The sequence below is a fragment of the Suricata suricatta genome, chromosome 9 (assembly GCF_006229205.1).
Source record: "Suricata suricatta isolate VVHF042 chromosome 9, meerkat_22Aug2017_6uvM2_HiC, whole genome shotgun sequence".
NCBI lineage: Eukaryota > Metazoa > Chordata > Mammalia > Carnivora > Herpestidae > Suricata > Suricata suricatta.
The window spans coordinates 32249581-32263707 of record NC_043708.1 but is presented as its reverse complement, the minus strand read 5'-3'; the positions used below and the strand labels follow the sequence as shown (position 1 = coordinate 32263707).

General features: G+C 39.7%; 1 protein-coding gene across 1 annotated transcript in view; it reads right to left on the bottom strand.

The window, feature by feature from the left end:
* The window catches only part of VTI1B (vesicle transport through interaction with t-SNAREs 1B), a 29322-nt gene extending 15195 nt beyond the window's left edge, over nt 1–14127 (bottom strand). The window contains exon 1 of the mRNA XM_029952332.1: nt 13858–14127. Coding sequence (XP_029808192.1) covers nt 13858–13972 — 115 coding nt within the window. The 5' untranslated portion in view covers nt 13973–14127. The remainder of the gene's footprint in view (nt 1–13857) is intronic.

The following is a 14127-nucleotide window of genomic DNA, read 5'->3' as shown; positions in this document are numbered from 1 at the left end:
TGCTGGGCTCTGTGCTGACAGCTCAGAGCCTGCAGCCTGCTTTGGATTCTGTGTCTCCAACTCTCTCTGTCCTTCCTCCATTTGCTCAAGCACTCTCTCTCTCTCTTAAAACAAGTAAACATTAAATAAACAAATAAATAATTTAAGTGGTAATATAAAATTTCCTTTTAAAATAACTTTATGTATTAAGTAAATGTATTTTATAAGAAATAGCTTGATATAAAGAAAATGATTAAGTAACAGCAAAAATGGTACTTGAACTGGCAGAATATCACCTGGTAAAATATTTGTGTAAGAGGGAACCACTGGCAAGAAAAGGAGTTAGATTCTGGTCCTTTCCTTGGAGTTGACTCAACATGTAATATGGGAAATAATTCTGTATCTCTTCGGGACCTGACCTCCTTCCTTAGATAAAACAAGGAAGTAGGTTATCTTTTCATATGTAACAAGCAAAAATTAGCCCTACTTATGAGAAGCTTGATTTCTAAAAATATGTGTCCAAATGAATGTCCTCCCTGAAAATCTACACATAGCCTACCTATTAAAACAAAGTTACCACTGCTCACATTGTTTTTTTGAGCTCATCTTTTGAAATTATCTTCACGATCTAGGGATACAGTCTATTTTTTTCAATTTTGGTAAAATTTGCATAACAAAAGTTTCCATTTTGACCTTTAAAATTTTTTTTTAAGCTTAATACTTATTTTGAGAGAGAGAGAGCACATGCACACGAGCCAGGGAGGGGCAGAGGTAGAGCAGGAGAGAGAATCCCAAACAGGCTCTGTGCTGTCAGCAAACTGTGAGATCATGACCTGAGCCAAAATCAAGATTTGGACATTTAACCAAATGAGCCACGCAGGCACTCCTTGACCTTTTTTAAGTATACAGCTATGTGACAGGAAGTACATTCACAATGTTGTGCAACTATCACACTACCCCATCTCCACAAACTTTTCACCACCCCAAACTGAAACTCACACCTAATGAACACTAATTCTCCACCTCCTACCCTCCAAACTCTGGTAATAACCACCATTTTACTTTCGTATCTATGAATCTGACTAGTCTAGGTAACTCCTAAAAAAGGAATAAAACAATATTCGTCCTTTTGTGCCCATTATTTAACTTACCATAAGGTCCTCAAGGTTCACCCATGTAGCAGCATGTGTATGGGGACATGGTCTTTTAAACGTATTATTCTTCATTCACTGTGACTCCTAAATACAAGCCAGCACTTCATCAACTGAAGAAAGAACAATTTTTTCCAATGCCAGAGAAAAGAACTGAGTTGGGCTTATGGAGGGATGGCATGTGGGTATTATTCAATATGCTGCCCTCAGATTTTCTGGCTTAATTTTCTTTACTCTGGTTTTCATCCTAAGCCTTCACATTCGAACCCAAACCCATATAAGATATAGTATCACTGTAATGCTTTATATGGATTTACACTTTGTTAATCACAATAGCATCTAGCATGTCAGTTGTCTGCTCCTTTTTAAGTGATCATAAACCATTCTGGATGTGTACACTCTATATTCTCAACTGGAAATCAAGGTCCTCCAGCAGGAAAATATACTTTTTAAGTCCCGAAGCTTCTAGAACTTTAAACCTTGTAGGGTGCTCCTTAGATGTTACTACTGTCTGCAAGAGTAAGTGACCATGTGCCCTTTTACTATGCCTCCTTCATTGTTAAGTGACATTTGCTTAATATGCACAAGACACTCCAGGTGAACCATTTCTCACTCTACACCCTCACAAACGAAGCTTTGTTGCTGTTTTAAATAGGAAGAAGTTCAGCCATGGCAAATGGTCTGCATTTTGACCATCCATGACGTAACTAAAGTAAGCACAAAAAGCAGCTGTCACTATCCCTAAGTAGGCTCTGTTTTCAGCTACCAGCAATGAAATATTATCTGCAATCAAGAATGGCTACTTCCATGGAGAAGTATCATATTACTTTGTAATAAGCTGTTGCTAAGTGTCACTACTCCTCTGAAGAGGCACATCTCCAAACTCAAGCACACTCATTCTGATCCATGGCATACAGTATGAAGAAATATTCTACAGATAAATGCATTCCCCCTTCCTAGCTCTGATTTTTCTACAACTGTTAGTGCATAAAGTCTCCTCCTTTATTCTTCTTTTGTTAAAGACATGAAAATCTGCATCCTTAAAAAGTTTTTTTTTAATGTTTATTTATTTTTGAGAGAGAGACAGACAGAACATGAGTGGGAGAAGGGAAGAGAGAGGGAGACAGAATCCGAAGCAGGCTTCAGGCTCTGAGCTGTCAGCATAGAGCCAGATGCAGGGCTTCAACCAATGAACCACGAGATCATGACCTGAGCTGAAGTCGAGGCCTAACCGACTGAGCCACCCAGGTCCCCTGAAAACCTCCATTTTTAAGAGGGAAACTCTGGAATGATTCAAAGAAAATGGTTACATAAATAAGAGTAAGGGGCAAAGAGGTAGCTCAAAGAATATTGGACCTTTCACTAACTTCTTTCTCTCTAGGATTCTGTTATGCTCTGTCCTTCTGAAATTAGGATATACCCACTCTTTACCTATTTCATAAGACATACTTTCTCTACGAGTTCTTTACACTTTATATACTTTTTAGAGAAATATGTTCCTTTTGAAAACAATTTTAAGACTTTCACCACATTATGAGATCCTTTATGGAATCCTAAGGTTAAAAAAACAAACAAACCACCTTTGAAATTCTCCCTTCTGATGATGAAGCCAAGGAAGGAGACATTTAAAGGTTCCAAAGAGGCTGAACCCGACTGAGAGGTTGGTGCTTCTTTATGCTTTAGTCTCAGAACTGTGAAACCAATGAATGAATGTTAGAGTGGAAATGGACCTAAGAGATCATCTAGTCTAACCTTCTCATTTTACAGTTGAGGAAACTAGAGCCTGGAGAAACTGCCTTCCCCAAGGTCATAGGAGGAGCAAATGGCAATACTAGTTCTAGAATGCAAGTCTCCTGACTCCCAACCCAAGCCTTTTGTACATTATATGCACTGAGGGGCATTTTTTATGCTCCCTGGGTATAGACTTCAGCAACAGGTAAAACTTGTTGAGACTTAATTTTTTAGGGAATTAGAATTTACACTACAATTAACTACAAAATTGCAGAACTGCATACTAGGAAGAATGGGCAGCAAAACCAAGAGTGAGCCATTCCAAACACTATCCCCCACCCCACATGCTTTCCCAAACCAGTCACATGTAAGTGACTTACTGAGACTGACGGACTGGTAAACTGGATGGATTACAGCACCATCAAAGAACCAGCTCTGAAAGACTAGAGAAAGCCTATATGAATGTTCAACTAAGGTGACAGCCTCTCGTCCTTATAGGTGGTTTGATTTACCAACCCTAGAACGACTACCTTGACCCATTAGAGCTGTGGAAATAACTTCAGTTTCACCAGGATCATGTGGTTAATTTGCTTTTGTTGCCCCACCGTGGCATTTCTAGGAACTACACCCTCTATTTGTAGCCTATGAGTTACCTGCTCTCACACCATATAGGAGGTAAAAGTACAGGCATACCTTGGAGATACTCCATGTTTGGTTCCAGACCAACACAATGAGGAATGCAATAAAGCAAGACAAATGAATTTTTGGTTTCTCTGTGTATATAAAAGCTATGTTCACACTACACCATAGTCTATTAAAGCGTGCGATAGCATTATGTCTAAAAAATTGTATACAATTCAAAAATACTTTATGGAAAGTAAGTGTTTTACTGCGAAAAATGCTATCATCTGAAGTTGAATGAGTCATAATTTTTTCGCTGGTAGAGGGTTTTGTCTTGATATTGATGGCTGCTGACTGATTAGGGTGGTAGTTGCTGAAGATCAGGGTGGTGTGGCAATTTCTTAACGTAAGACAACAACGAAGTCTGTTGCATTGATGGACTTTTCCTTTTATGAACAATTTCTCTGTAGCACGTAAAGCTGTTTGACAGCATTTTACCCAGAATTTCTTTCAAAACTGGAGTCAATCCTCTCAAATCTTGAACTGTTTTATCAACTAAGTTTATGTAATATTCCAAATCCTTTGTCATTACAACTTTCATAGCATCTTCACCAGGAATAGATTCCATCTCCAGAAACCACTTTCTTTGCTCATCCATTAGAAGCAACTCCTCATCAGTTAAGGTTTTTATCCTGAGATTACAATTTAGTCACATCTTCAGGCTCCACTTTTAATTCTAGCTCTACTATTTCTACCATAGCTGCAGTGACTTCTTCCACTGAAGTCTTGAACCCCTCAAAGTCATCCATGAGGGTTGGAATCGATTTCTTCAAAACTCCCATCAAAGTGGTTATTTTGACCTCATCCCTTGAATAATCAATGTTTTTATTTTTTTTAACTTTTAATGTTTTTAAATTTATTTTTGAGAGACAGAGAGAGACAGTGCGAGCAGAGGAGGGATAGAGAGAGAGAGGGAGATATAGAATCTGAAGCAGGCTCCAGGCTCTGAGCTAGCTGTCAGCACAGAGCCCAACGTGGGGCTCAATCCCATGAACCGTGAGATCATGACCTGAGCCGAAGCCGGATGCTCAACTGACTGAGCCACCCAGGCGCCCCTAATCAATGTTTTTAATGCCATATAGAATGATGAATCCTTTCCAGAAAGTTTTCAATTTACTATGCTCAGATCTGTCAGTGGAATCATTTATCTTTGGCAGCGATAACCTTATGGCATGTATTTCTTACATAATAAGACTTGAAAGTCAAAATTACTCCTTGATCCATGGACTGCAGAATGGATGTTGTGTTAGCAGCCATGAAACTTACTGTACATCTCCATGAGAGAGTGCCTGGCTGACCACATACACTATCAACGAGCAGTAATATTTTGCGAGGAGCCCATTTGTTGGAGCAGTAGTTTGCAACAGCAGGCTTACAATATTCAATAAACTATGTTGTAAACAGATGTACTGCTACCTATGCTTGGTTGGTCCATTTATACAGCATAAGCAGAGTAGATTTAGCATAATTCTCAGGATTTTTTGGAATGGTCTAGGAGCACTGGCTTCAATGCAGTCATAAGCTGCATTAGTCCCTAATAAGAGAGTCAGCCCGTGCTTTGAGGCTTTGAAGCCAGGCACTGACTTCTCTCTCTCTAGTTCAGAAAATCCTAGATGGCTGGTTCATCTACATTGAAAATCTGTTGTTTAGTGTAGTCTCCTTCATTAATTATCTTCGCTACATCTTCTGGATAACTTGCTGCAGATTTTACATCAGCACTTGGGGCTTCCTTCATTTTGTACTTTTATGTTATGGAGATGGCTTCTTTCCTTAAACCTTATGAGCCAACCTCTGCTAGCTTCAAACTTTTCTTCGACAGCTTCCTCACCTCTCTCAGCCTTGAATTGGAAGAGTTAGGGCCTTACTCTGGATTAGGCTTTGGCTTAAGATAACATTGTGGCTAGTTTAATCTTCTATCCAGACCTCTAAAACCTTCTCCATATCAACAATAATGCTGTCTTGCTTGTTTATCATTTGTGTGTTCACTGGAGCAGCAGTTTTAATTTCCTTCAAAACCTTTTCCTTTACATTTACAACTTGGCTAATTCTTTGTCAAGAGGCCTAGGTTTCAGTCCATCTCAGCTTTCCACATACCTTCCTTGCTAAGCTTAATCATTTGAAACTTCTGATTCAAAGTGAGAGACATGCAATTCTTCCTTTCACTTGATCACTAAAAGGCCATTATAGGGTTATTAATTGGCCTAATTTCAGTCTGAAGTATCATGAGAATGTGACAGACATGAAGTTGAGCAAATGCTGTTGGAAAATGGTGCTAATAAATTTGTTCAACACAAATTGTGGGATGCTACAAACCTTTAATTTGTAAAAAAAAAAAAAATACAGTATTTGAAAAGCACAATCAAGTGAAAAGCAATAAAGTGCAATAAAACAAGATATGCCTGTGTCAGATTCCTCTAAGCCAGTTTCCTTACCTGTAAGTAAGAAATATAACAGTACTGACCTTATAAGGTTGTCTGAAAAGGTTAAAAGAGATAATACACATAAAATGCACTTAGCAAATACTAGGCATATTGAGAGTTTCATAAATAGTAACTATCATTTTTTAAAGGTTACTTATTTTGAGAGAAAGAACATGTGCCTGTGTGCACGGGAGGGACAGAGAAAGAGAGAGGGAGAGGAAGACAGAAAGAGAGGGAGGGAGAGAGAATCCCAAGCAGGTTCCACAATGTCAGCAAAGAGCGCTATGTGGGGCTCGAACTCATGAACTGTGAGATTATGATCCAAGCCAAAATCAAGAGTCAGACGCTTTACTGACTGAGCCACCCAGGTGCCCCACTACCACTGTTTTTAAAATTAAATCCTTAGGTAGAAAGAACTAAGAGCAAAAACAAAATTCACCAAAGAATATGAAGAGTGTTAGGAAAATTAAAATTCTGCAGTCAATAAGTGACTGGTGTTTACCAACCAGCTGCATATATGATTCTATAGTCTCTATTTATAGTCTATTGTGACTAATTTTGCTGGTTTCCAAAATAATGGGGTCTCATGGACACACGTTGAAATTTGATGAAATTTGAGTGAATTAAAATGGAAACTTTTCAGTTATTTTACAACACTCATTAATACATTTGGAGCTGCCTTCAGGTGCTACAAAACCAAAACTAGAACATGACTACAGACACTTACTGTATTATCTAATAATAATTTACAGGATTCTGAGGTATTTGGAGAGACCTCTTCAGATGCTATAAAACTAAGACTAGACATTATGGCATACTTAATATATTAAGTAATATATATTAAGAAATGATGTACATATTTAATATACTATAAACCGGGTTAGTAATTATCACACACACTAAGAGAGTGTCACCGCCATACGAACTTCCTAAGAAGTTATCCCATTCTTTGTTTTAACAGGTGTAGACATCGATTTTAAAAGTGATGAAAATGTGGAAAACTTGGTAGTAAAAATAAAATTACACTCAGTTTTAATAGCCAATCATGTATTATAAGTTTCTCCACAACAATTCATAATATATACGAGGCACTGTTCTAGGTACTTAGGATACATAATAAACAAAACAGACAAAATACAAAGCTTGTAATAGAAGAGGGAACACTTCCAAACTTTTATGAGGCCAGCATTACAATGATACCCAAACCACACAAAGGCACCACAAGACATAAAATTAAGAATATCCCTGGGCGCCTGGGTGGCTCAGTCATTAAGCATCTGATTTCGGCTCAGGTTATGATCTCAAGGTTCGTGAGTTCGAGTCCCACATCGGTGAGCTCCAGCCCCAGTTTCGGGTAAGTTTCAGCCCCACTTCTGGTGAGCTCATGCCCTGCTTTGGGTGAGCCCAACCGCACTTCAGATAAATCCCACTTCTCTTTCTCTCTCCCTCTCTCTCTCTCTCTGCCCCTCCCTTACTTATGCCCTCTCTCTCAAAACAAACAAAAAAAGAATATCCCTAATGAACACAGATGCAAAAATCAACAAAATTATTAGCAAAATGAATTCAATAACACATTAAAGGATGATACATCATGATCAAGTGGGATTTACTCCAGGGATGCAAGAATGGTTCAGTATCCACAAATCAACATGATACACCACATTAATAAAATGAAGGGTAAAAATGCACAAAAAGCACTCGATAAAATTCAACATCTATTTATATTACAAAATCTCAACAAACTGGATATAGAGAGAACATACTTCAACAAAATAAAGGTCTTATGTGACAAGCCCACAGCTAACACTATACTCACTGGTGAAAAGTGCAAAGCTTTTCCTCTAAGATCATGAATAAGGATGCCCACTATCACCATTTTTATACAACACAGTATTAGAAGCCAGAGCAATTAGGCATGAAAAAGAAATGAAAGGTATTCAAAATTGGAAAAGAAGAAGTAAATTTTGTCACTATTTGCAGATGGGATACTACACACAGAAAACCATACAGACTCCACCGAAAAAAAACTTAAGATTTAACAAATTCAGTAAAGTTGCAGTATACAAAATCAATATACAAAAACCAATTGCACTTCTATACACTAATAATGTACTATAAGGAGAAAATTAAGAAAATAATGCCATTTACAATTGCAACAAAAAGAATAAAACACTAAACTTAATCCAGCAGGTTAAAGACATGTACACTGAAAACACAAGACACTGATGAAAGAAACTGAAGACATAAATAAATAAAGATATTCCATGCACATGGATTGGAAAAATTGGTACTGTTAAAAGGTCCATAGTACCCAAAGCCATTTACAGACTCTGCAGTCCTTATCAAAATTCCAATGGCGTTTTTCACAGAAATAAAACAATCCAAAAATTTGTATGGATCCACAAAAGACTCCAGTTAGAACAAAGCTGGAAGTATCAGGTTTCTTGATATTACAAAGCTATAGTATGGCACTAGCATAAAAACAGATGTGAATATCAATGGAACAAAATAAGAGAGCCCAGAAATAAACATACACATACAAGGTCAACTAACTTACAATAAGAATCAAGAATATGCAATGCAGAACTATATTAGAAAACCAAGTCCTTCCCCCTCCTATGCCTTTCCCTCCTGTATAGAGAAAAACTCAGTCCCTCCTGGGTTTCTTGTGTGTCTCCTTTACTACTCAGAATACCTCACTTCTGGTCACCGGATGTGTGGAGGTGTTTCTCTACACCAAACAATTCTCTGCAATACCAGCTGGGTGTTCACAGTTCAACTCAATTCTGACACTATGTACACGGAGACAGCATCATATTCCACAGGTTAAGAGCTCAGTCTCACAAGATCACCGCTCCCCCCTTTAAAAGTCAATCACAAGTAGTAGGCCCCCAGGTTACCCATAACTTCCATCCAATTTGGCTACAAATTGAAGGTTCTTATAACACCCTCCTCAGGTTCAATTAACTTGTTAGAGTGGCTCACAGAATTCAGGAAAACACTTACTTACATTTACCAACTTATTACGGGTTCTGATTAAGAATATGGTTGAAGAGCCAGATAAAGAGATACACAGGGTGAGGTCTGGGGGAGTCCAGAGCACAGGAGCTGGGGTGCATCACGCTCCAGGTATGGATATATTCACCCACCTGGAAGCTCTCTAAACCCCATATACTAGAGAGATTTTATGGAGGCTTCCTCATATAGGCATGATCAATTAATCATTAAGCTTCATTTTCAGCTCCTCTTTCCTCTCTGGAGGACAAGAGGTAGGGTTGATAATCCAAGCTTCTAATCACAGGTTGGTCTTTCTGGTGACCAGTCCCCGACCCAGGACCCCACCCAGAGTCCCCTCATTAGAACAAAAGATGCTCCTCGTGTTCTCATCACTTAGGGAATTACAAGGATTTTAGGAGCTTGTATGTCAGGAACCAGGAACAGGCAGACAGACAGACAGACAGATACAGACACAGACACACACAGACACACAGACACACACACACAGACACACACACACACACACACACACACACACACACACACACACTTCCCACTACCTCACAGGAAGTGACAATCTCTTCAATAAATGGTTTTGGGGGGGTGGGGGCCTGGGTGGCTCAGTCAGTTGAGCATCCGGCTTCGGCTCAGGTCATGATCTCACAGTTCATGGGTTTGAGCCCCGCGTCAGGCTCAGTGCTGACAGAGCCTGGAGCCTGCTTCAGATTCTGTGTCTCTTTCTCTCTCTGACCCTCCCCTGTTCCCACTGTCTCTCTGTCTCTCAAAAAAACATTAAAAAAGTTTAAAAATGGTTTTGGGAAAACTTGACAGAAAAATGCAAGACAATGGAAATGAACCACTATCTTATACTATATACAAAAATTAACTTAAATTGGATCAAAGACTTGAATGTAAGACCTGAAACCATAAAACTCCTGGAAGAAAACACAGAGTTCCTTGACATCAGTCTTGGTGATGATTTTTTGGATTTGACACCAAAAATAAAGATAACAAAAGTAAAAATAAACACATGGGACTACATCAAACTAAAAAGCTTTTGCACAGCAGAGAAAATCATCAACAAAATGAAAAGGCAATTTACCAAATGGGAGAAAATATTTGCAAATCATGTATCTGATAAGGGATTAATACCCAAAATAGATAAAGAACTCATTCAACTCAGGAGCAAAAAATCCAAACAATCTGAGAAAAAAATGGGCAGAAGATCTGGATAGACATCTTTCCAAAGAAGACAGACAGATGGCCAACAGGTATAAGAAAAGGTACTGCACATCACTGGTCATCAGGGAAATGCAAATAAAATACTGAGATATTACTTCACACCTATTAGAAAGGTTACTATCAAAGGACAAGAAATAACACCCATTGACAAAGATGTGGAGAAAATACAGAGTTAATTTTTTGTTCAGTTGCTTTTAAACTTGACACGCAACAGAAACCCCCTGGATGGCTGTTAAAACAGACTGTTAAAACAGTTAAAAATTCCATAATCTTGGGTAGAGCCCAATGATTTGCATTTCTAATGACTTCTCAAACGATGCTGACACTGGCGGTTCAGGAACCAAACTCTGAAAGCCACTGTTCTAGTGAAAGGAAGACAAATACCATACTATAAACATCAGAAATACAAAAAGTGTCTGGTACGTTAGAAGATAAGTGCTCTGGGAAAAAAAGTAGGGCAAGATAATAGCTGCAGACAGAACTGGTATTCTTATGTTTTGTTTAAATAAAATCTCCAATTTCCTACATAATAGTGACAAAGGCCAGTGGTTCTTCTCAGGCAGTAGTCTATGCGCTTTACATATATTAACTAATTTAATCCTACAAAACCCCTATGTAGTAAATACTACAATTTACCCCATTTTGCAGGGAGAAACTAGTTAGGTTGAAGTAAGCTGTCCAAGGTCATGCAGCTATTAAGAGATGAATCCAGGATGTGAGCCCCAGCAGTCTGGCTCTAGAATCCTTGCTGTTAAACATTATAGTATACTGCCTCTCAATTCACAGATCCTCTTCATTAACGTTATTTCTTTTTCTTCTTCTTTAAACATTTATTTATTTTTGAGAGAGAGAGAGTGCAAGCAGGGGAGGGGGCCAAAGCAAGCTCCAGGCTCTGAGCTCTCAGTACAGAACTGTGCTTGAACCCATGAACTGTGAGATCATGACCTGAGTTTAACCAACTGAGCCACCCAGGTGCCCCATTAATGTTATTTTTAGTGGCAAGAGAAGAAATATCTTGTCAGGCTAGACTGGACATATATTATAATCTCTATTCTATAAGCACACTTGATGCTTTCTTTCATCTACAACCCAAACAAGCCTGCTTCTACCTTTATATTTCTTATTTGTCATTCACACAAATGACCAAGTGATAAAATGCAGACACTCTTGAATCTTTCTCTCACTCCACATGTCTGATCTTAATTTCTGCCTCAGAAATTGGATTTAGGACTCTTTAGATTCCCATGTTACCCAGACAACTGCCATAAAGGCTCCTAATATGGTCCCCTATATCCAGATTCTTATGTTTCTCTGTCATCCTCCACTTGGCCCCCAGCATTCTCCTTCTAAAGTAAAATCTGACCGTATTAGTCAGCTGCTTAAAATCCTTTACTGATTCTTCGTATCAAGCCCAAATGTCTTAATGTGATATAAAGTCCATTCACAACCTGGCTGTGTCTCACTTTCCTCATCTATTAATCTCCCACACAAAGCTCCAGTCATGGTTCTATGTATTTGATTTTCTGTTCTGTTGTTGCCTCTTCCCATTTCCCCTCTGTGTGGCAAACTCCCACTGAGCTCAACACTTAGTTCTCCCTTCTGCTTCCCTTCCCCAACACCCGAGTCAATCTTTCCTTTATGGTCTCGAAACTGTCTTTGGGCCAATCACACACTTTGTTGTAAATGTGGGCCTATTTAAGGCAAGAACTCTTGAAACTCCCAGGGCCCAGGACAGTGACTGATATATAGTCCTTCTGAAATAGTTATTAAAAACTGGTTAAGTTCAATTAAAGAGCATAAGCTACATGTGAGAGCTGTGTTATGTACATTATTCAGAACCTAATAATTCATGATGGAAATTAAAGCTGTGGATGCTTATGAAGTAATCTCAGAACTAGGAAAAAAGGATTCAGAGAAAAGACAGTGTGTTTTCCCAGCTAAATTCTATTTATTCAACAAATGTTTATTGAGCAGTATAAGTAGTGAACAGAGATTGAAAGCTGTTGAAATTCTTATGATAACCTATAGCTATGTGTACACAGTATTTACTTACCCATTAAACAACTAAGTCTGCTATCAGCAACTTGTATTAAGAGTATTTTGTGCTTGGCTAGATATTCACACCATTCTGATTATCTTTTTTGCAGCAGTGAGAAAGTTAGATACATAATAAAGGCAAATAGAACTCAGTTTTCTATTTTTCAAAATGGAATGCCCTTTTGCACTATTTACCCTTCCAGAAACCACCACAGCAAAATTTAATTTAGCACTGGGCTGAAAAAATGGTCTATCTTTCAACCATGTAAATCAGATCCCATCACCCTCTTGCTTAATACTCTAAGTGCATCCCATCAGATTTAGAAAAAGGTGCAAATCTTTCACTATGGTCTACAAGGCCACAGGTGATCTGGCCCTGCCTAACTCTTTTTACCCTCATCTGCTACCACTGTCTGCTTTGCTCATTTCCCTGGCAAACACTGGCCTTCTTGCTCTTCCTCAAAGAGCTCATTTCTGTTTAAGAACCGTTGCAATGCTTACCAAGCTCATTCTACTTAAGGAGACTTTGGAATACTATTCTGTTCTCCCAGTCACTTCTCCCAAACCTTCACAGGCTGTATGCCCTCCATTCAAGCCTCTGCTCAAACGCCACCTTCTCACAGAAGCCTTTCACAGCCACCCGATTTAATATTAGAGTTCTCCATTCCTTAGCCCTACATTACTCTTCCCTTAATATTTACATATTACCATGGACCCACTAGAACAATGATTTGTAAGTCTCCTCACTGCAATAATTTGCAATATTACCACCATTTGGGAGAATGCCTGGCACACAGAAGCCTCTCCCAATAAATATGTTTAACATTCTCCAGCATTCTGACCAGTCATTCAATTCATATGACCTCAGGAAACTCACAAAGCAAATACTCAAGTTCTGATCCTTAGTAAAAACAACAAAATAAAGTCTTCTCAGTCTTGCCATCAAGATCTCTTTGTTCTGAGTGGCAAAGAACCGTGACAGGTCTTCCTAGAGATTAAACTGGAAAACTAACTACTCCAGGCAAAGCTTGCAGCAACCTGAATTTTAAAATCAACGGGCAGAAAACAGTATAAACAGAAAGTCTGGAAGAGGACCACACCTAAACCCACAATCCTGATTTTTAAAGACCGCCTCCCTCACAAATCCTGAAAGTTCACCAACCCCGAAGTTAGATTTCCTTTGGCTTCTTAGCCCTTTTGGTGCCACGAATCCTTTGTCAGTCTGGTGAAAACTATGGACTTCTCTTGCGAATAATGCTCTAAAATTCATAAAGCAGAATATACAGCTACAACAGAAACCAATTTTACTGAAATACAGGGCCGCAGATTTAAGGTCTCCTACGCTCTTCCTGCCACGGTAAAAATGACAGAAGAAAATTTTGACGGCTACAGAAGGAAGAGAATCCCAAGGAGACGACACTCCGAGGTCCACCCCTGAGCACCCTCAAGTGGCAGCAGGGAAATCCTGGGCGCCGAGACCCAGCCAATCCTAGGGGGCGTGTCTGAGGATGCGCAGCGGAGGGAAAAGGGACGCGGTCTGAGAAGTGGGTGCAGGGGTTCGTATTCCCAGGGCGCGCAAGGGGCGACGCTCCCCACGGCGCGTGCCAACCTCGCCTCACCTGTCCCTGCTGTCCCCAAGAGACGCTCCGGCACCCCCCTCAGGTCTTCATGGAGGCCGCGGAAGATCTCGTGAAGTTTCTCGAAATGCTCGGAGGACGCAGCGGAGGTGGCCATGGCGCAGGCCGCGCTAGAGTGGCGGCCCCCGAGATTTTGGGCACTGGGCCCGCTCCTGTCCCGGCGGTCAGTCACCCAGTCCCGCAGGCATCACGGGGACTGCCGCCACCACCGCCGGGGACGAGGCGCTTCCGGGGCCGTGACGGGGTCCTCCC